Genomic DNA, 21328 nt, shown 5'->3' on the forward strand with positions numbered 1-21328 from the left:
ACGTGACATTACCTCTTTCCCTCTATCACTCTTTGCGGTTGTTATTTCGTCCTCCGCCTTGTTCTATTACGCGACAAAAGGAAAATATAGAGATTGATTATTCATGCTGCGTCTATCGGCTACCGCTGTACACGCCTCGCCACAGAAGGTCCCGTCCATTTTCTTTCTCGCTTGTGCTTTATCCATTGTCTCTTCCCCGTCGCCTCCGCTTCTTTTCTTTTATCCGCTTCCTCGCCTTTTTCTTGACGCAGCTGCTGCTGTTGACCCGCCTACCTACGTCATCGTCTCTTTCGGGCCCCCGACGCCACGTGCTAGGCGCCTGCCTTCGTCACCTATAGACTCTCGCGCGGTGGAGCGGGGAAGCGTACAGAACAGAACTGACGCTGGCAGCGTCAGTTCGTATTAGCAGTGCGCCGTCGCCGCTCGTTTCGTATCGGCTCGTCGTCGAAGTTGTCGTCGTTTCAGCCGTCACGGGAAAGTCGTCGGCTACCGAGGCCATCCTCGGCGAAGGCCCGCTGCCCGCACACACGCCGTTGCACCGGTCTCTCTGATAGGAGTTCTTGTTTTTGCTTTGTTTTTTTTTTATTGCCGCCTACCCACCTTACATAACTCAACGTGAGTGCAAGCTCTGGTAGAGCTACAAACCACGACAGGTCGTCGTCGTCGTCACTGCGGTTGTTGTCCGTTTCCTGGGTGAGTCGTTGCGTTTTCGTGGATTTGCGAAGGACGTGCATGAGGATGAGTAGAGGTACAAGGTGACACAGGTTGGCGTTGATTCGTGTTTAAAGTTAATGCATTTAGCTGGGCTGGTTGGTACTGACTGCCATGATACTAGCGGACACACACGAAGACTAGTTTCAAGTTTCAAGTTTATTCAACAACAACGTCACTTACAGGAAAGTGTGTACAAGATTGGTAATGCACTACACAGAAGGACGCGGGACGTCCGCTAGATTAGGTGTCGATTAAAAATCAGACGAAGTCTATGGGTTCTCCCGTGCCTTTCTGCGTAGTCTTCGTTCGTGTTGGCCAGTATTATGGAAGCATTCATCCTTAAAAGTGCGCTAGGTGTACACAGGTACACAGACACTGCACTAATTGTAAGAATACAGGTAGCACGACGCTGAGCGCAACGTCGTGTGTCCTGTACCTTTTTGGTCCTGTGCTGTGTGTGTGTGTGTTCACTTAGCAAACGTTTAAAGATGGATGCGGATGAGGTCTATTTCTGTGTGTGTGGTAGAAGAGAGGGAGGAGAAGGGCTTGAAAGAGGGCTTGGGGAAGTGCAGCGCTCGCGTAAGGAAAGGCGACGTTGAAAATGTCGACAGTAACAACTGGTATGCGCAATTGCTCGAGATAATTAACTGCACGAAGTCGCTACAAAATGTGGCCGTTAGAGGTTACATCGGCTCTGACGTAGGCGTGCGACGCACTACGGCGCCCATGTGAAGCAAATTGAATGCGGTGTTAATAAATTTACGCGCATTAATTAGCCCTTAATTGACGCGTTTCAATCTGCGAGGGCTGTATGTGCGCAAATGCTTCGGCATCGTTACCGGGAACCAATTTATTGCTCCACCAGAGTTATCCGGTTGCTTAATATGCAAATCTGTGATTCGATTTCTCTCTCTCCTCGGTTCATTTATCGTCCTCCTTCCATTCGCTGCGTCGCTAAACCGTTTTTCTTTTTATGATGGCACCACCTTTTCCCTTTCCTACAGATAGAAACTCCTGAGCTGAGCATTTTCCTTGCGAGTATGACAGGTAGTTTTTCACGGTCTTCGCGGTGAAGTTCGCGCTTTTGTTAGGGGTCCTAAAATGTATGTGCGCTTGGAAGTTGATTGATTGTAGCTGTAGAAATTGAGAGGGGCTTGGTTATTTGCATAGTCGTAATGTGTGGAGATCAGTCTGTTGCTAAGATGATTGTTTCACGTCAGTGATTAATGATGGTATTCGTGCTACCCGTCCTATCTCTCGCTACTTATTCTTTTGTTACCGTGCCTTGTTCCCTGCGGCGCCGAGTCGTACTTTCTCTTGACACGCTGCACGCAATATGCGACGCCACATTTCTTCGCGTAACAATGAGCCCTTTCGAAACGAACTGCTCCGTCGGAAGCCTGACAGACATTCCCTGCTGTGTGTTTGCGATTATGTTGTGCAGTTGCGCTTATGGAAAATATGTGCGCAGCTGCTTTTTTTTCCCCTTATGTTGGAGGGGGAGAGGGGATGTGGTTGTTAGAAAGAAGTGGCTTAGCGAGATGATTCGCCAAAAGTACTCGAGGATGATTTATCACCCCGGCAATTTATGCGCGTTTGTGACCTTTACGCGCCTGTCTGGATAACTAGACTAGACTATTCGTGAGTACAGATGACATTCTGGCGCTTGATACAGGTAATGTGATGATTCTGAATCACATATCGGGTAGAGGTATTTGCGCATTTACTACGTCAATGGCTGAGCACCTCCTGAGAATTGACTTACTGCAAGCTATTCTCGGAATGTCTGCGGAATTGTTAGTTTGCTCTTCACTGCCCCTTGACTCCAGCCTCTCTCCTGCCTTGCTGTTTTCTACTGCTTCGATAGCTACCGTGCTTGAACAGCTGTCTCTTGAGTAGCCACGTTTCTCATGCAGTTGCGGTGTATTGATCGCGCGTGTGCGCAATACAACGCAACTGCATGAGAACACACACACACGCGCACACACACGCACACGCGCGCGCACACACACACACACACACACACACACACACACACACACACACACACACACACACACACACACACACACACACACACACACACACACACACACACTAAAGAAAGATCACCCGTACGGCGCCCTTTCAAGAATAATGTGATGCAACCTGCGCCCACCTTTTCTCCGTTTGTAGACGTATTTTGCACCGTGAATAACAACAATATGCGTACACCGGGTGTCGTTCCTTGGCTGACTCTTTCCTTTAAAAGCATGTGACATTGGTTTTAATCTTAGGTATTAATTAACAGTATCTATGTTACAGCGATGAGAAGAAGGCAGAGGAAATTGCGCGCATGGGTGACGTTCTCCAACTAAATCTAGCCTTTAAAAACATGCAACTATTGCTCTATATTTTGGTATTTATTCATAATATCATTGTACTAGCTATACGAAACAGGGATGGAGGATTAACGCTTCTGGACTTCTCTCTCACAAGGCTCTTTTATTGCAATAAGGCAAAAAAAAAAAAACATGATTCGTGGAAGTGGCGGCATCCAGCTGATATACAGAAAATGAAGGGATATTATAGTTTTGTTTATATCTGAGCAGTCATCGGTGAATTGAATTTTGTCATTCGCAAAATGTCCACTACCACAAACACCACACCGCGCACACCGGCAACGAGGTTGACGTACTGCTGTCGACAGTAGAGGAAAATCTATAGGAGCGTTGAGTAAAGGTAACTCCGCAAATGCAGTTTCTGCGCACGCGAGAACCAGGTGTTCAGCTCGCGCAGCGCTCAGCTTTTTCGTTTTTAAAGGATTCGAGTTTTAATGACCCGCAGCGAGAGCTGCTTCCAATGTCATACAAAAAAAAGAAGAAAATAAAGGCTTTTATTTTTTTGCTGCGAAAATGTGCATTCGATGTACTGCGTTGGCTTACTGCCTTGGTACACCAACGCAAATGTACTGCGTTGGTGGTATTCCTTTATATGCGTATATGCTATCGAGTGAGAGGTGGAGAGAGAGAATCACTTTTAATGAGAGAAAAATGAAGAGGCAACCCTAAACCTTGACTCAGGTGTCTGGTAACGGCACGCGCACTTCAGTGTTCATGTACCCTTGTGTATTCCTTGAGTTAGCTTCGCGTTTCGCGCTGCCTAAGCGGCAGCATGGCCTCTGAGATCCGCAGCGGATCTCAGAGGCTACTTAGAAAGAAGCGCGTGGTCGGGACCTGCTCCGCCAGGTGCCGCAACGATCCCAACTGCTCACAAGAAAAGCGTCCGTTCTTTCAATGAAATAATTCAATTAATTTTCAGTAATTATCCTGACAGGTAATTTGCCATCACCTTAAGCAAGCTTACGCTCCGGCGTCAAATGCATCCAATGTAACGGTTAACTTGAACGAGAAAAATTGATTTTCGTACGACAATTTTCTAATGTCCGGAAAACCGGAAGTAAGCACTCGACTGGAAGTGCCTGGAAGAGTAACGGAAGTGTCACCCGTTGCTCGTACCCCTAAAACAGTGAGTGGTGCCTCCTATTTTTTTTTCTCCTGCGTGTATTCACTCTAAAAACTAAGAGGGTGCCGGGCACTCTCTTTGGGGGAGTAAATGCTTGTCCCATATTTAACTCTCTTTTCCAGAGTAAATCACCTCTTTTTGAGGCAGAGTGTAGTAACACCCCCAGAAAGGGTTATAATACTCCACCTCAACAGAGTAACACAACTCTTGGCCAAACATAGTAGCTGCACCCTCCGAAAGGAGTAGTAGTACAACTTCTATGACGTGCATGTCTATATAAAGAATAAAGATAAAGCCCGTAAAAAATGTTGCGGGGTGGCGCGTTTGAATCCTTTGCCTCCGCACTGTTTCTACGGCCATAGCTATTGTGTTGTCTCTGTGCAGCTGATCACGTGCGCAGTACAACGGCTAATGCATTGTCCATTGTACTGCCGATATAGGGCTAGCCTGGCGCCGCACTGGCCAAGCCCTGGCCCGGGACAAATGCCCCTTTCTATGCAGCCTATGGGTGCGCGTACGCAGTTAGGCAGTCCCGAGTCTCGACCTTCATCGCCTTCTATTGTCCGAAGTTGTTTTTGAATGTTTCGCGAGGAGCTTCTTTATTCGAATTCGGTTCCATTATTTTCGTACGAAACAAAGAAGTTGAAGCACTTCTGAAGGGATTGAACAATAGTTCCAGAGGCTCCCCAGCTCGCATTCTGCGACCACAGCTGCATCTCAAGTCCAGCTTAGGTTGACGTCTCAATTTTCTGTGGAATACTCCAGAAATAACGGTACCTATTTTCTCGTAAATATTTATTTATTTATTTATTTATTTATTTATTTATTTATTTATTTATTTATTTATTTATTTATTGCAATGGAAGCGATGTCCCTTTCGACCGTTACAATGTCGTTCGTTGAGTCTTACGAGATCAGTGGCGAGCACCCATACGCCACCCCTCTCGAATCATGCGCGGCATTGTGAAACTGCGCACATTCGAATGACAATTCGTAAAATGTTCTGTTATGACTGTGCAGTTAGCGTGTGTCTTTCCAGTATCCGCTCCGGGTTGTTTCGGAATGTCCGACACGGTGCCTTCAACCAATGAGCGCCGCGTACGCACAAGTCTCGGGCAGTCCTGGACTGTCCAATACGACAAATCGAAGAGTAACAGTAATAAAGAGTCACCGCCCAAGCACTACGTACAGATAGTTAACCAGCGAAGGTCAAAAGTGCAGACCCGGTGTTTGATCCGAGCAGGAACATTTCGAAGCGTCTCCTGTTGTAGCTTTCGATTTCTTCGTCACCACATCCAAGAACCGCGTAAATCAAACTTTGCGTTCGGTGACATTAACTTAAAGGATAATAAGAACACTGAAAGGATTTTATGGGCAGGCGATTGATGCGGCGGCGGTTATCATGCCAAAACTATATATGCTGAGAAAACCTCAAGAGAAACTGGTGCAAGTGCGGACACCTTTCGGGGTAGCGTATGCTAACCATTCCTTCCTTATTAGATTTTCTGCGCACTCACGGACCACCATATTTTCTACCTCCTAGACATATACGCTGTGACATCAGGCGACCAATAAAATCGACTGACAAGAAAAAGAAGATGACTTTCGCGTTCGAGTCGCCTTAGGCAGACGCATTAGGCGCGGTGGGACCTTTTCGTTTTTTTTTTGTAGTGTCAGGAGCTCGCCAAATACCGAATCGACCGCACGACGCACTAAATGCCGAGGTCTTCTCGCGCGACGAAGACACGGCCGTTTTCTCGACCGAGCGAAAGAGCAGCCTATTTCTTAGTTACAAACTCTCTGACTTGCCTTGCATTTCCACGTTAGTGGAGTCCATAAACTATGAGATCGGAAGGTTGCCGCTTGAGGTCGCTTTAGCCGTAGCCAAGGCGGTGACCTATATAAGTTTGGCTTCCGGCTCTCGCTGGCTTGGATAGATGTACATATATAAGGTCGGCGAAAACGTGGGACGCAAGCAACCGGGTGCCTTAACGTCTCGGTTAGGTTATTTTGCAGCACCGTACGAGTCGAAGAATAGATCAGACATTGATATTTGTTGGGTAGGTGGTCTTTTTGTTTTTGCACGGTAGGTAGCTCACGAGCACACCAACGTTCACCCTGGGAGGAGGGCAGGTGAGAAGGAGGAGGAATATCGCAGAAACACACCTTTCAAAGCAGAAAAAAAGCTCTTTGTGACCGCTTTTGCTGGAGCTCCCCTATGTTCGTGTTTTTTGAGGCAGAATGGAGGTTATTATCATTACATTGCGACTTGGTTTTGGCTGCGTCTATCTTGGACCACTATATTTTATTTGATGAAGAATACAACACTAGCAGTCTCGTGCTCGGGTCGTGGGGCGCTGAAACCCTTCACTTTGTCATCGTGTACCAAGTGGTCCACAAAATCACAGTTCGCAAGATGAGTACTTACACTCGCAACACATAAGAGAACACGGCGCAACGTCAGTGGAGACGAGGGTGACACGACGCTGCACCGTGTCCTTTTGCGGGCCGCCATAACCTTTCTTTTCTCAGTCGATTGTACTGATACCCCGCCTCCCTCGAAAACTTCCTGGACACAACGTGGTTTTGCTGTGCCTCCGGGATCGGCCCACCTTTGACCAAGCGACGATGCCACGGTCTGCGACGTCATAGTGACGTGATGGTGACGCGTTGACGAAGTCACTAACTTTGCCGACTTGTTATGTCGCGGGGGCATCATAGAGCGACGTCATCGCTGGATGACGCTTTTTTTGCGTAACTTGTGTTGACTCCGCCGATAGTTACTTTTCGCGTTTGATGAGGCATATACGGCTAGCTATCGCCTTATAAACAAACGCTCGGCAAAACGGGTTGGACGCCTGGTATTTCAGCAGTACTCGCGTAGGTGTGTCATGGCCCCGCAGAGTTCTTTATGGCCGCGGTGCCGGTGCGCCTTCAGCGTGTCACTACAACAGAATGCTCACATGTACTGCAAAGCACGTGCTCCTCGCAGAGGACATAAATAATAATAAAAGAAAAGAAAGAACACGAGGGAACGTACAGGGCCATACTGACATTACCAGCGAACGTTACACAGCTTCGCAGCTGTTGCGGCACGACTTCCTTTCAGCGCAGCGTGCCCAAGTGAATGAAATACGATGGCCCTGAGCCGTTTCCGCTGCAAACCGGGGTCTGCCGCTACACTGCAAAAGCCGTCGTACAGATGGAGAAAGCGGCACTTGCTTTATAGTGGCTGTGCCGAAAGTGGGTCATTAGGAATCTCTGCTGCACTCCTATACGCGACACGGATGCACAACGTGGGAATCTGAAAACCTGCGCCGACGTATGAACGCAACGCTTCTCAGCTATTCATAGGTATATCTATTATGGACTGCAAACGGTGCCAACAGTTATGGTGTTTCGTTCGCTTGTCCGCAAGGTTTTGTCCCTTTATGAATGAAGCATGCAGTCTGGAGAAGTTAATCGAATTAGCACCTGGTGATTCGCTGTAATCTGTGGTACAGTGACTGGTTATAATATAAATGCATGATATATTTTCCCAAGCAACGTTAGAAAAAAGAACAGAGAAGGCTTGCGAAACACTTTGTTTCATTAGTGCGAGCACGGCACGCTGTAATACTTAGGGTTGGATGTCTTCTGTCAGTACAAAGGCGAAATTCTGTAGAATATTATTAATGGAATAGAAAATAAGCCTTTAAGTATTCATACTCGAACCGGCTTACATATTTCTGCAGTCTACTGCGCAGAGATAGACGCGGATAGTCGATCTGCAATGCAGTTAACCTATGTACTACGTCAGGAAAAATGAAACTTCGTATGTGGCACACTAACGCTTGCCCCGTCGTTGTCGCTTCTCTGGCCTGTCTACTGCGTCTCACTTTACCAAACCTGCATCACCAAATGGCCCGAAATTTTGCTCTTTTGAAGTCGAATGCGGCTTGTCTAATGTGTTGCGCAGCTCAGTTAGTTCCTCTTGTGGAGAAATCCGCAAAAGGCGCACACTTGGGGATATTGCGGATATCCATGAATGCCAGGCGAACCTCTTGTGGAACGCACGAGCGTCGCTTCAACGATCCTCTTTGGCTCTTCTTCGCAGGCGCAACCGAACCGTCGAGAATCCACCACCCGTGACAAACCAGTCCATCTAGTCGTCTCCTGCAGGGGTCGTTGACTTCGAGCTCGCCACCAGGCCGAGTATCGCCATGCCGAGCACGGGCCAGGTGCCGTCGCTGTCGGCGCTCCAGCCGCCCCCGCACGAAGACGCCCACCACAGCCACCACCCGGCCAAGGACCAGTACCGGGTCGTGGTACTCGGTGCAGCTCGGGTGGGCAAGACGGCAATCGTGCACCAATTCCTGTACGACGAGTTCCCCGTCGACTACTTCGCCACCGTGGAAGAGGTGAGCGTTTATTTCGGCGATTTTCCGACCCTATTTGACACGCGGCCGTACAGGGCCATAGGCGTACCCAAAGGGGTGCGCAGGGTTCAGCACTAAGGGGGTACAACTTGCACCAGGGGAAGGGGAGCTTTCAGGGCGAGGGGGGTTCGATAACATCGGCTGAGAAGAAAAGGAAGAAGATGGCTTTCGCCTTCGAGTCGTCGTTGGAATATGCACAGGGAACCGTGCGACAACTTTTTCACGTTATGCCCCAACGTTTATATTTAGTATATCTTTCCCAAAATACCTTGCTGCAGTGTGGCGTCACGTTACATCACCGGGCTCTCCTATTACATCGATGAATGAAAATGATAAATGATCCCTCCGTTCGCGGTTGCCTCGTGTTAAGTGGCTCGCAGACGACGCGCCGGCGTGATGTGAGGCTATAATAATGAAACAGACACAAACAGGATCACCCAGGATCACCCTGCATGTGACTTTTCTACTCGTCCTTTAGTCAGTTCCTGAGAGCGTGAACAGTCATGAAGTCATAACGACTAGCCCCCACATAGCAGCTCTATTTGTTGTAGTAAACGTCACTTGGCGTACCTCACAATTCCGTTACCTAACGTTACGTCCGTATGAGCGTGTGAATAATAGATTTTTGCCATCTTCTTCCTGGGAGAGTATAGAAAGTGCCGTTTTCTTTTTTTGCGTGGCTCTTGGACGCACGAACCCAATATAGTTGTCGGGACGAGGAATATTGCACGGATGGAGCTGTTTTTGCTCTAGTTATGACTTTTGTGGGCTGGCTCCCTTATCTCGTGGAGCAAGACGAGCATTGATGATGAGCTCAAGGAAAGTATTAGGCAAGCAGTGACGCACTCAATATTGAATTCCGCTCCTTGGCTCAGATGAAGTAGAAAGGTCTTAGGAGCAGCGCCATTAGGGTAGCTGTACACTCGGATTCTCTGCCAGGGGCCTGTTTGAATTATAGAACGTAATTTCAAAGGGTCCGCCGGCAAATGATGTTGCGCGCTGTAATCACGTTGGTATGTGCAATGTGTGCAATGTGTATGCACATTGTACACATAAACACGTACTTAGATGCTTCCGCTCACCAGTCACCATCTAAATACATGAGAAGACCGAAGTCTGTTTCCTCAGGAAACGACTGCACCGAATTATATGGGGCATGTTCCATTTAGCAAACAAACAAAAAAAAACGAAGAAAATAAAATCTAGTAAAATATAAACGAGGTCATTTTTTATCGATGCCAGCAAAGTTCTGAAACAAGGACATCTGAAATTTCAGAAAAGCAAGAATATATCTCGCTTGCATGTGTATAACTCGGCAATGATAAGCCTTGCCGAAGTTTTTCTAAACGGCAAGCCAAAATACGTGTAAACAGGGAAACAATTGGTGCATTTTACGCGCTCTTCTTGAAATGTATCTCGAAGTTACGTGCAAGGCTTTGCAGAGTTTTACATACGGATCGCAATTAGTTTAACTACAAATTACTTAACTACAAATTAATATATACAATTTGTCGGCTGTAGAAAACACTAACGACGTGGGCTTGCGCAGGGTTCTTCTCCTTTTTTTGTGGTGGGGAGGGGGGGGGGGGAGTGTTAGGAGCGAGAGGGGTGGCAAAGTTTCATAAAGCCGTGGTCGGGCGCTGTGTGGCCCGTAAGTTCTAAATAGACGCTTCTGTATGCGTTATATTGGCGTTCTGACTTTTTGACAGTAATGTATTCGTGACTATTTCGCACTGTTTCCAAGATCCATTCTCAAATTCTCGGGGACAAGGATTAGTAGGCGTGGATGAACAAACATCTGATCTCAGTATTAAAGGCGAAAACGTACCTGATGTACTTTGTCCTCAGCGGGAGATGACACAAAGCGATAGCCGATTCCACCGTTGATTTATCGCCATCCAGATAGTGGGAAGCAGCAAGCGAGATTTGGGATCGAAGCGTGAGATCGCGTCTGAATGGACGCTGCCATGTTGTTTAGAGATAGCGACAATTCTCATCGGTATCTGCCGATGACAGTCATCGGCAGATACCGGTGCAATAATTGAAGACCTACGACGTACAGGGGAATCGCGATTAGCGTATCGCGTATCGCTGCGACGCAGCACTTGCCAAGCAAATGCAGGTTGTCTTAACTTTGTCCAAATATAATGCAGCTACAGAAATAACTATGTTTTGCTGCGCAATGTGGCTCGCTTAAGCCTCGTAGCTTCCATCCTGCTGCGACCAGGAAGAAAGGAACAGGATAGACAGCCAGCCTGTGAGAAAGAGTACTGGCTGAGCGACTGCCATCGCGCGCCCAATACGTGTTAGTCAGTAGCCATCAGTAGGTCAATTCACGCGAACGCTGCAAAAACAATGTGAACGCGTAGCTCTTGTTCCTCGCGTCAGAGGTCACGTGATATTTTAGCTGCGGAGCGGTTTAAAAGGACATAAAGTCAAACAATAGGTTAGTTTAGAGTGATAAATTGTGCTCTGAAAACTATAGTATCGTTCGTTTCACCACCATTGTATGTTTATAGATGACAGAATGAGCGGAAAAAGTTTCACCTTTAAACTTTCCGCTGAAATCTCCGATATTGAGGCCACCGATTGTAAAGGTTTTCTTTCTTATTTTCGCAACATCGCTCAACTAAATTTCTTGAAACCTGGTGTGGTAGGTCTCTGGATCCCTCAGAAGTCAATGTACATCATATTTACCGATTAGGGACTACGTAGGCCCGGGTAGACGCCGTCAAAATCTATGACGTCACGGCTTTGGTGCGGAATGTTCGAGGTGACGTCACCATCCGCATTTTCTTCTTGCGCGTTTTCTCGCTTACCAAGCGTCTTTTCGCGGCAAGTGTGGGAATTTTGCAATTGTTAAACACTAATTTACTAGTAATAGAAAAATCGTTTTTCTCTTTAGTGTCCCTTTAATAAAACGTGAATGATGCAGAGTTACTCTCTGTGCTCTACTATGGGAGAGCTGTTGCCAGCTGTCCCTCCTAACATGCCAGTAGACGACGATTGCTAGTGGAACCGAAGGTAGGCACACGCTGCTGTCACAATCTATCTGCGTAGCCACCGCTATTTCGCTGGGTATTCTAGAAGTTTCCTTTCCAGTAGTTAAATAGAATTGTCCGTTCACACGTTGTCTGTCAAACATTTGCAACGCACGTCACACTTGTTAACGTCTTTTATGTGAACGAAACAAATAATAATGAGGGCTAAATACTGGTGTCTATAGTTTCGAAAACAGCCAATTGCAAGATGCGATCAGTTTTGTCCAGAAACCAACTTCTTTTATGCAACTCCTGTTGCAATACCTCGGACAAGTGATCTTGCTGCATGAATGTGTTCAGTCTTAATAATAATATCTGGATTTTAACGTCCCAAAACCACCATATGATTATGAGAGACGCCGTAGCGGAGGGCTCCGGAAATTTCGACCACCTGGGGTTCTCTAACGTGCACCTAAATCGAAGTACACGGGCCTCAAACATTTTCGCCTCCATCGAAAATTCAGCCGCCGCGGCCGGGATTCAATCCCGCGACCTTCGGGTCAGCAGTCGAGCGCCATAACCACTAGACCACCGTGGCGGGGCTGTGCTCAGTCTTGCTTCTCGTAGAATAGAGGGAGCTCATGTGCAGAAAAATCAATGCCAGCGCGCACGCACGCACGCACGCACGCACGCACGCACGCACACACACACACACACACACACACACACACACACACACACACACACACACACACACACACACACACACACACACACACACACACACACACACACACACACACACACACACACAGCAAACAAAGCTAAATTTAAGTGTTCGTTTTCAAGCGGCCGCCTTTCTTGCTCCCATTACAGCTACAACCACACCATAGATTCTCGTTTGCACTGACTTCATTCGGCAGTCAATATAGTCTTTGCGGAACTCACACACCTATGAAACGGGTCCAGCGAATCTTAGTTGGAGCAGAATATATGAAATGGTGAAGTGCAGGACAGACGCTGCATAATGTAATATCGAATGTGTTCCTCAGCCTAATGGGTAACACAGATAGAGGACGCTTTGCTTCTTGATGAACCGCTTCATCGCTTCTTGATGAACCGAAAACGCTTGAGAGGAGTATCCATCCATCCATCCATCCATCCATCCATCCGTCCATCCAACCATCCATCCGTCCATCCATCCATCCATCCATCCATCCATCCATCCATCCGTCCGTCCGTCCATCCATCCATCCATCCGTCCGTCCGTCCATCCGTCCGTCCATCCATCCATCCATCCGTCCGTCCATCCATCCATCCGTCCATCCATCCATCCATCCGTCCATCTATCTATCTATCTATCTATCTATCTATCTATCTATCTATCTATCTATCTATCTATCTATCTATCTATCTATCTATCTATCTATCTATCTATCTATCTATCTATCTATCTATCTATCTATCTATCTATCTATCTATCTATCTATCTATCTATCTATCTATCTATCTATCTATCTATCTATCTATCTATCTATCTATCTATCTATCTATCTATCTATCTATCTATCTATCTATCTATCTATCTATCTAAATAGTTCTGCCCAAAGAAACGCGAACTCACTCTGCAATAAAGAGTTCAAAAGTACGAGCAATTCCACAAAGCTGCACCCACACGCCCGCTCACTCGCTTGCCCTCGAACCCAATATCGCAGCGATAGCGCCTACGACCACGGACTCGACAAATATCCCCAGCGCCGAAGAGTTATCGAGCTCTACGAATAAAACAAAAACAAGGAAAAAAAGGAAAGAAAGATGCCCCTAACTGCTCTGTCCGCTAGGGAGACGCTGTTAAATAAAGTGCTCCGACGACGTTTTTACAACTCGTCCCTGCTTCTTCTATATGTCTTTACTGTGCGACCGGACTCATCTGCTCCCCAGCCACGCGCTTGTAGGGGCCACGTGTTCTAGAGCTATTTATTATCGCTCTGGCGAGTATGGTATCGCGCGCACGTGGCGATGAAGGATGGAAAAAGTAATAAAATACGAAACAGAGCTCGGTAGCTGCTTGTATGCAGAAGAGAGGAGATGCTTTAGAAACTGGGTCACCGGTTGCTTGCCGCCGTGTTTGTCTAGTCGCGTGTTGAGTTATGGCGAGCGCGTGGCGACCTCGCTCCGCGTGCCCACGGTGGACGTTTTTTTCCCCGATAATGCGTTCTGACGTTTTATTCGAACGCTACATTTTTTTTTTTCAATTCGCTTTATCCGCGGAGATGATAAAGCTTACTTTCGCCGCAATTTCACTTCTCGTACATTTAATGGTTGTTCGCACCGGGGTCAATGAAAGGGTTGAGACAAGTTTGCCTTGTCAGGAGTTTCCTCCTCGCCCATTCGCAAGCATGGAGGTATGAGGCGGTGAAGAGGAATGGATAGGTTGGGGAACGGGAAAACAAACAGATCAAGAAGAGAAGCGGGTGCGCCATCATATGAGCATTATCAACAAAGAAAAAAAACAAGCTCATGCCACCTGCTAACCTGATTGGGTATTAGTGGTAAACGTACGCGCAGGATAGTTTGTCTGTGTAACCATTTGTTTTTTCTGCAGCAGTATTATTATTATCAACAGATGTGCTCATGAACGAACGTAAGGGCAGTACTTCGCGCAAATATACTGCACGCACGTGAAGTTCTCGCTACTGTGGGCAGTATGGTTCCACTATCCGACTAGTCGACCAGCAAACGATCTGTGACGTCATGACGACGTCATGATGTTATGGCATTGCGCACAAAGGTCAGATGGGTTTCTGGCGAGACTCGCGAGACCTTTGCGAGATCTTATGGTCTCGCGCAAGTTTCGCGGACGTGTGCGCCAACATAGGCACTTAAGGCTATCGCCTTAAAAAAAGAAAAAAGAAAAGACCGAGCGCGTGTGTAAAAGATCCTGGTCTCTCATACCTGTGTCAGGCGGTGCACTGCTGATCGTGATTAAGCTCGATTGGGATTGAATTTCTCAACAGTGATTAGCTCCCTTCTTCAGCTTGCGTAATGGAGCCCATCACGATTGAGAAATTCGATCCGGATCAGGCTCGATCCCGATCAGAAGTGACTGTGCCAAGCTAGAGTATGATTCTATGAGTAGACAGAACGCGAGAAGGCGAAAGTGCACACAGAGAGCAAAGCAACGGGACGAGCGCTGACTGCCAACTGAACGGTATAATGGCGAAACACACACGCTGTATGCTGACACCTGTCACACAGCGCCCGCTTGAATGACAGCTAGTCATATATCGCTCAGATATAGGACCTGTAGTCATGCGTACGCTAGGCATGAGACCGGTAGTCATATATCTGTCATAAGACGCACAAGGAAGCAATCGAAGAACCACAATCACATGAACAACAGCAACAACACGCAAAAAAAAAATTGGCCGTTTGTTTGCGTGCTTCGCTGGAAATGTCGTCGGAAGACGATAGTCTTCTGCCGGCCGTACTACATGAGTACTGGTCTCATCCGCGGCCACCCGTGATGCTGTTCCCAGGGCCACTGCCAGGTGGCAGCACCATATCGTCGGCAGAGGGCTTTTCCGTGCATAGCGTCGCATTTTCAGCAGAGTCTAAAAAACACTACCTTCTTTAGAATTACGTATATACGTATGTTCTAGTGAAGGAACACACCGCCTAATATTTACGTATTGATTTTGCGCCTCAGATATGCGTAATATTCGCTTTTTAATTGACAATGTTCACAAGCATGAACGCAGCTACCAGTTCAAGATGGCTGGGCGTTCAGCAAGTGTTTAAACTTTGGCCGGGTGGCTGGATGGTGTGACAGACAGACAGACAGACAGACAGACAGACAGACAGACAGACAGACAGACAGACAGACAGACAGAAATATAGACCAAAATTTCTGCGTTCAAGTATCCCAAGAAACAATATCGCCTTTAAAACAGTGGGCTTCGTAGCCAGCGATGACAAAAAGCGTGTTCTGCCTTTCTTAATGCCTTTTCTAGACGTTGTCTTTGTTGGCCATTAGTTCCAAATGCCGAAGAGGTTTGCCGTTATTCGTTCAAATCCTCACCTATTGGCTTCTTCGTGAATTGCTGATAATCGATAATTACTTTATACCTGAATGAAACATGAGCATCCGTGACGGGATGTTCGTCGCAGTCAGTAACAAAGAGAAAATAAGAAGTTCTCTTGCCTAGTTATGTAAAGCTGTAAGAACTAAACAAATGTAAATGATAATATTACAGTATTAGGTCCGTACGAATCACCCAAAAAAGTGTGGACGAAAGAATTGCGGGAAATACGTTATCAGGCAGTGTTGCAACGTCTAACCCCTTATACAATGGAATTAGCAAGGCGGTAAGAAAAAAAAACATAACAAAGAACGAAAAGAAATATCACGAAATGTAGGTGGCCTTTCAGCCATGGCAACAGCTGAAAAGTGGTACTGCAAACTTTTATTTTCAAGCGAAAGCCCGTGATATGCAGCATCAGAACAAAAATACGACTTGATCATGAAATGGTACAAAAAGTAGCACAAAAAAAGAAAAAGAACCGTGGCCCGAAACGTGCGGCCTCTGCGTTGACTTCGCCTTCCCGCGGCGCTCGTTAAAGATAAAGAAAAAAAAAACAGACCCGTTTTTAAAAGACCATATACGTTTTCGCCTTCATGTGGTCTTAAGTGCATAAGATACCCTATTAATTTTTTTTCTTTTGCGCTGTGAACAGCGTTTAGAATAACAGAGAGCTGAGCTAGTTGGTAAGTATTCATTCCTTGTGCCCTTGTTTCCACGCCCCGTCTTTTCAGAATGAACAGCGTTTGTTCTTTTTCGACGCAGTTTCTTTATATCGTGGTGCCTGTAGATAATATAGGACTTAATTTGATCCTACAGAATTTAAAGAAGGAACGGTTATATTCAACGTTCGGCCAGTTTCCTTAAGCGGGCTCGCTTTTCGACCAACCGTGCTTGTGCAACGGCACAGGAACGCACGATTATTGCTTCGTGCGTTCCGAGGCACTTTATATGATCCGGGTATCCGTAGACACGGGCAGTGCGGAGTTACGTAATAAAGACGTACTGGCTGGAAGCACATCGATTGGAAATAAGATTTAAGCGAGCACATATATCTTGCCATGAAAGGTCAATTTCGCGAGTGTTGCGTAGTCAAATGGACTATTGAGGATCCATTTGAACAGGCAAAGCTTAATTTGTGTATTGTTTTGCTATGTTCGGCCGCTTTCCGTTTGCAAAGCTTGTGTGCCGGTTCCCTAGGAACAGCGTAATAGTTTCGTCTCGGGCCTACTTATATCATGGAAGAAATAATGACACCGTATATTGGTGTCCTTGTTATGTGTTTCGTTCCGTAATCTTTCGCAATAACGGGAGCGATCTTTTTAAGAAAAAAAAAAGAGTGCTTTGACTCTCTTTTTTTGTTATTTGTCATTTCACGTTGCCACATTTCATTGTTGCCTGGATACGAACGCACGACCTTCGTTGTTGCCTGTAACAACTGCAGTGTTGCGCTGCTGAGCACCTAGATGAAGCTCCAATTCCCGGCATGAAGGAAGAAAACAGATAGGAGGGAGCATTGCAAGAGATCAAAGAAAGAAAGAAAGAAAGAAAGAAAGAAAGAAAGAAAGAAAGAAAGAAAGAAAGAAAGAAAGAAAGAAAGAAAGAAAGAAAGAAAGAAAGAAAGTAGTAGGTCGGTCACGCATACCGCCAAGCTTCGCTTGTCCCCTTTTCCCGATAGGGCACGATCCTCTGAATTTCTTTTTTAGATGCGAAGTATCTTATGGCGGAGTTCAATCCGGTGGTGGTGGTGGTGTGCGGCGTGACCGCCCTTACTGTGCATGCGCATACCCTCTCCACTCACCCTCTCCCCCACTCCACATCCCCTCTCCACATTCCCTCTCTCCTCTCCCTCTCTCCTTTCCCCCTCTCCACTCCCCCTCTCCCCTCTCCCTCTCCACTCTTCCTCTGAAACGCGGGCTACATGCCGAAATTCTTCCTGCGCAACCCACGATGAACAGCAGCGCATGCGCGTCCCCTCCCCCTCTCTCTCCTCTCCTACGCTGCCCCCTTCTAGCACGCCTGCCGACTGCGTTGCCCACTCGCTCTGTGAGAATTAACGGCCAGGCTAAGGGAATACAAGACGCGCGTAGCGTTCCTCTTCGCGTTCCGCGACGCGAGGTCGCTGGCATGCCCAAAGAACGCCAACGGAACGCGATCGTGCAAGTGCTCCGGCTTCGCATCGCCTCATGGTCCCCTTTAGCGGGAAATGGTGTAATTTTTTCCTTCGTTCTCCGGGATTCTTTTTTCCCTCCAATACCAGAAAAAAACGAGAGAAAAAAAAACGAAGTAATTTACACGACATTTATTATTTGCATTATTTGTGCACCACGCAACTTACGCTGCGTTGCGCGCGCTTATCATTTTGAAAAGGCAATCAGTCCTCTTGTTAAGCGCGTCGCAACGCCACCTCCGTTGCGTTACACCCGCCTAACAAGAGGCCTGATCCCTTTTTCAAACAGGAAGAGGCTCAGAACCGCGGATCTATCTTTCCATTTGACCCCTTTCGGTTCCACGTCGAGGATTACCGATAATCCCCGCGCATAATCTGACCCTTTTCCTCGGTCTTCTTTTTGTGCGAGCAATGAAAAAAGGTTGAGGGTAAAAGAAAAAAAAGAAAAGACTTTTCCGAGCTTCTCCGCGCTAAATGAATCAATAATGAGGACAGCGCGTGGCGGGCTTAGCCATCGCCAAAGCTGAATAACAAATGAGGGTTTGCGTGAGGATACTGGTCAAGGTTTTTTCGATGGTGGCCTTGGACCGCCCGGGACCGCATTTTCCCGAAAGGCACGTTCTAACGATGGTGAGCTTCTTTGATGCATAGCTTTTTTTTGCGGGCCCGTGTTTACACCACCTTGCACAAATACAGATTGCAGAGGCGAACGCCTGTGCGATGTGTATTTGTGCAAGATGGTCGATCCGTGCCTTTGGTTGAAGGCCCCTGTTAGACGAACGCTTCCATCGCTTTCGTGCAAGCACGCGAACCTGTAGATTTGTAGACGTTTATTTTTTTTGTCTGACGGGGAAGAGAAGAGTTTCGCAGCGGTTTGACGAGTGTCTATAATGAAGTTAGCTTACTTTGTGATGTGATGTGTTTCAGGGTCCGAGTCTTTATATAAGAGACCCATATACAAGGACATGGCTGAGGAGTATAGAAAAAAAAAACGCTCAGTCGCTACTTGACGGTGATGATCCCTTTCACCGCGTATACGTCGGTACTGCGGTACGCACAGAAGAGAAGCAGCTCACAGTAATGAAGTTACATGAAAAGCTGAGAAAGAAACTAGAAAAAAACGCGGCACTCCTTAAAATGAGCTATGCAACCAATACAGTACAATAGGATACATTCGGTACAAGTTACTCCCCCCCCCAAAAAAAAACACAGTTGTGGGGCAAGGCACAATTAACGAAATAAATGTCTAAGAGAATGATAAGAAAGATAACGGGTAGAGGTGTCAGATAGGCCATACTTGTTTAAAAGAGAAGGCATGATATAGCTTAGAGCTTGAAAGTTTAACCTAGTACGCTACTCGTGGTGTCGTGTACGGTAGTAGCGAGTGTTGGTGTGGAGGCTAGCGACTTCAGATAAGAATATTCTGCCCAGTTTAATGTATGATATAGCGGTCCAAGACGATGGTGCATGTTAGACGAGTTATACGATAGGCTATAAACAGTGGTTACGATAGGCTAGAAACAGTGGTTCGTGCAAAAATGTTTCAAAAGCCGGGTGAGTTCATGATTCTAAAAGATTTCCTGAGACTTAACACAACAAAAATGTAACCAAAATTACATAGACGCTTCGCCACCTATGCAGGTGGCATCCTCAGTAAACCCTGGCACCAAATGAGCGGAGGTCGCCCAGTCCACTACTAATCGCAAACATCCTTGTAAACGTCCGGCAGGGGGCCACGGCTGTTGTTGCAAGCCGATTTGTCACGACGGATGGCCCACGAAACGTCTATGTAACTTTGGCTATATTTTTGTTGCGGTAAATCGGAGTAAATCCTTTAGAATCATAAACAGTGGTTCCAAGTGCGTTCCATAAGGCACGTCGGCAATCGCTCTAAGTGCATCCTTCTGCATTGTTAACAGCTTACAAATACTTGTCTGTGTCGTACCGTTCTTCTTTTCTGCCTTACTCAAAAGGAGGCTCAAAGAAGACACATAGAGACAGCACAGATCAGATAAAAAAGGCGCGACGGCGAGCTAACTGAATTTGACTTTGAGAATTGCTAGAGGTCGAAAGCTGACGTTTTTCTTTTCCGCATCTACTGGGCGAGCCGGATGAAAGTGTGACGGGTGAAACTTGGGACGAAATGCTAGACGCGAAGAGGGTTGTCTTACGAAAAAAAAAAACAGGATAAAGGAACGAACAGAAGAAAAAGAAATAAAAAAGAGATGGAGAATAAGTAAGACTGATCGGGAAATAAATAGGGAGGCTAACTGAATATGACTTTAGGGATCGGGGAGCCTATCGAGACGTCCAGACATCGCGCTTTTTTTCCCTGATCTAGTCTTGGGGAGAGGGGGGGTGGGTGATAAAAATGGGCCCGACAATAAACATGGAAAGCAGAATGCTCAGAGTTTTGTCTTTATGAATAAGAAACGAGGACGGCATAGTAAACAGAATCAAGCAGATGCGATTGAACGAGAAACAAAAAGGGAGAAAACTAATTGAATATGGGTTCAGTAGTTGAGCACTCGTCCAGAAATCACAAGTTTTCCCGAGTCTAGTCAGCGACGTTGACGAAAGTGCTCAAACTCAAGAATATGGATTGAAAGCACAATGTGAAGAGATTCCTTTTACCGAAAAGAAAAAAAAACTAACACAGAAAAAAAAAACGGGAGCCAGGAGAAGGTGTTGACAGGGAACCGAAAGGAGGAAAGCTAATTGAATATGACTTTAGGGTTTAGGGAAAAGGTCGAAAAGTCACCCATTTCCCGAAAGTTGGTTGGCGGGATGGACGAATACGCACACTGGAACGGAATGCATTACGTGAAGAGGTTTCTTTCACGCATAAAAGGGAAAGCCACAGTCTGAGTCTTTATTCCCGACATGCATACACAAATACATGGCTGAGGAGAATAGAAAAAAAAAAGCAGCGAAGAAAATCGGATAAAGGAGATGGATCGGAAAACAAAGAGCGAAGCTAATCGAATATGACTTTGGGAAGTTTGGGAAAAGGTCGAATGATCGCACTTTTGCCCGAAATCAAGTCGGCAAGCTTGAATGAAATGGAAGTGGCATGGAGGGGGGGCGGGGAGCGCGTTGTCACTGAGTGCACGTTGATGGGCGAGACGGACGATCACCGAAAAGAGCTAAATCACAAAGTAAAGGAAAAGAAAACAAGAAAACAAAACGAGAACGTCCTAATAGAGACGAGGGAGTCAATAGGGCTGCAGGGCTCGTCTTTCGCGGAACCGATTGCCGCAAGCTTCGTGCTGTCAACGACGCGCTGCTTAGCAATATCATTACTGACGAGGACATTTGCAATTGCGCAAACTGCAAAGAGTGACAGCGCGCCGCTTCTCGTTAATTAAGACAGCCGGAGGCTATTTGCGCCGTCATCGCAATTGAGCGAGAGCGATTGCGACAAGCGGGGGTTCATAGGTGTGATTCTAGGAATCAACT

General features: G+C 46.7%; 1 protein-coding gene across 1 annotated transcript in view; it reads left to right on the forward strand.

The window, feature by feature from the left end:
* Nucleotides 1–364: 364 nt before the first annotated feature.
* The window catches only part of LOC119399801 (GTP-binding protein Rhes), a 28867-nt gene continuing 7903 nt past the window's right edge, over nt 365–21328 (forward strand). The window contains exons 1-2 of the mRNA XM_037666646.2: nt 365–693; nt 8315–8618. Coding sequence (XP_037522574.1) covers nt 8421–8618 — 198 coding nt within the window. The 5' untranslated portion in view covers nt 365–693; nt 8315–8420. The remainder of the gene's footprint in view (nt 694–8314; nt 8619–21328) is intronic.

The sequence above is a fragment of the Rhipicephalus sanguineus genome, chromosome 7 (assembly GCF_013339695.2).
Source record: "Rhipicephalus sanguineus isolate Rsan-2018 chromosome 7, BIME_Rsan_1.4, whole genome shotgun sequence".
NCBI classification, from domain to species: Eukaryota; Metazoa; Arthropoda; class Arachnida; order Ixodida; family Ixodidae; genus Rhipicephalus; species Rhipicephalus sanguineus.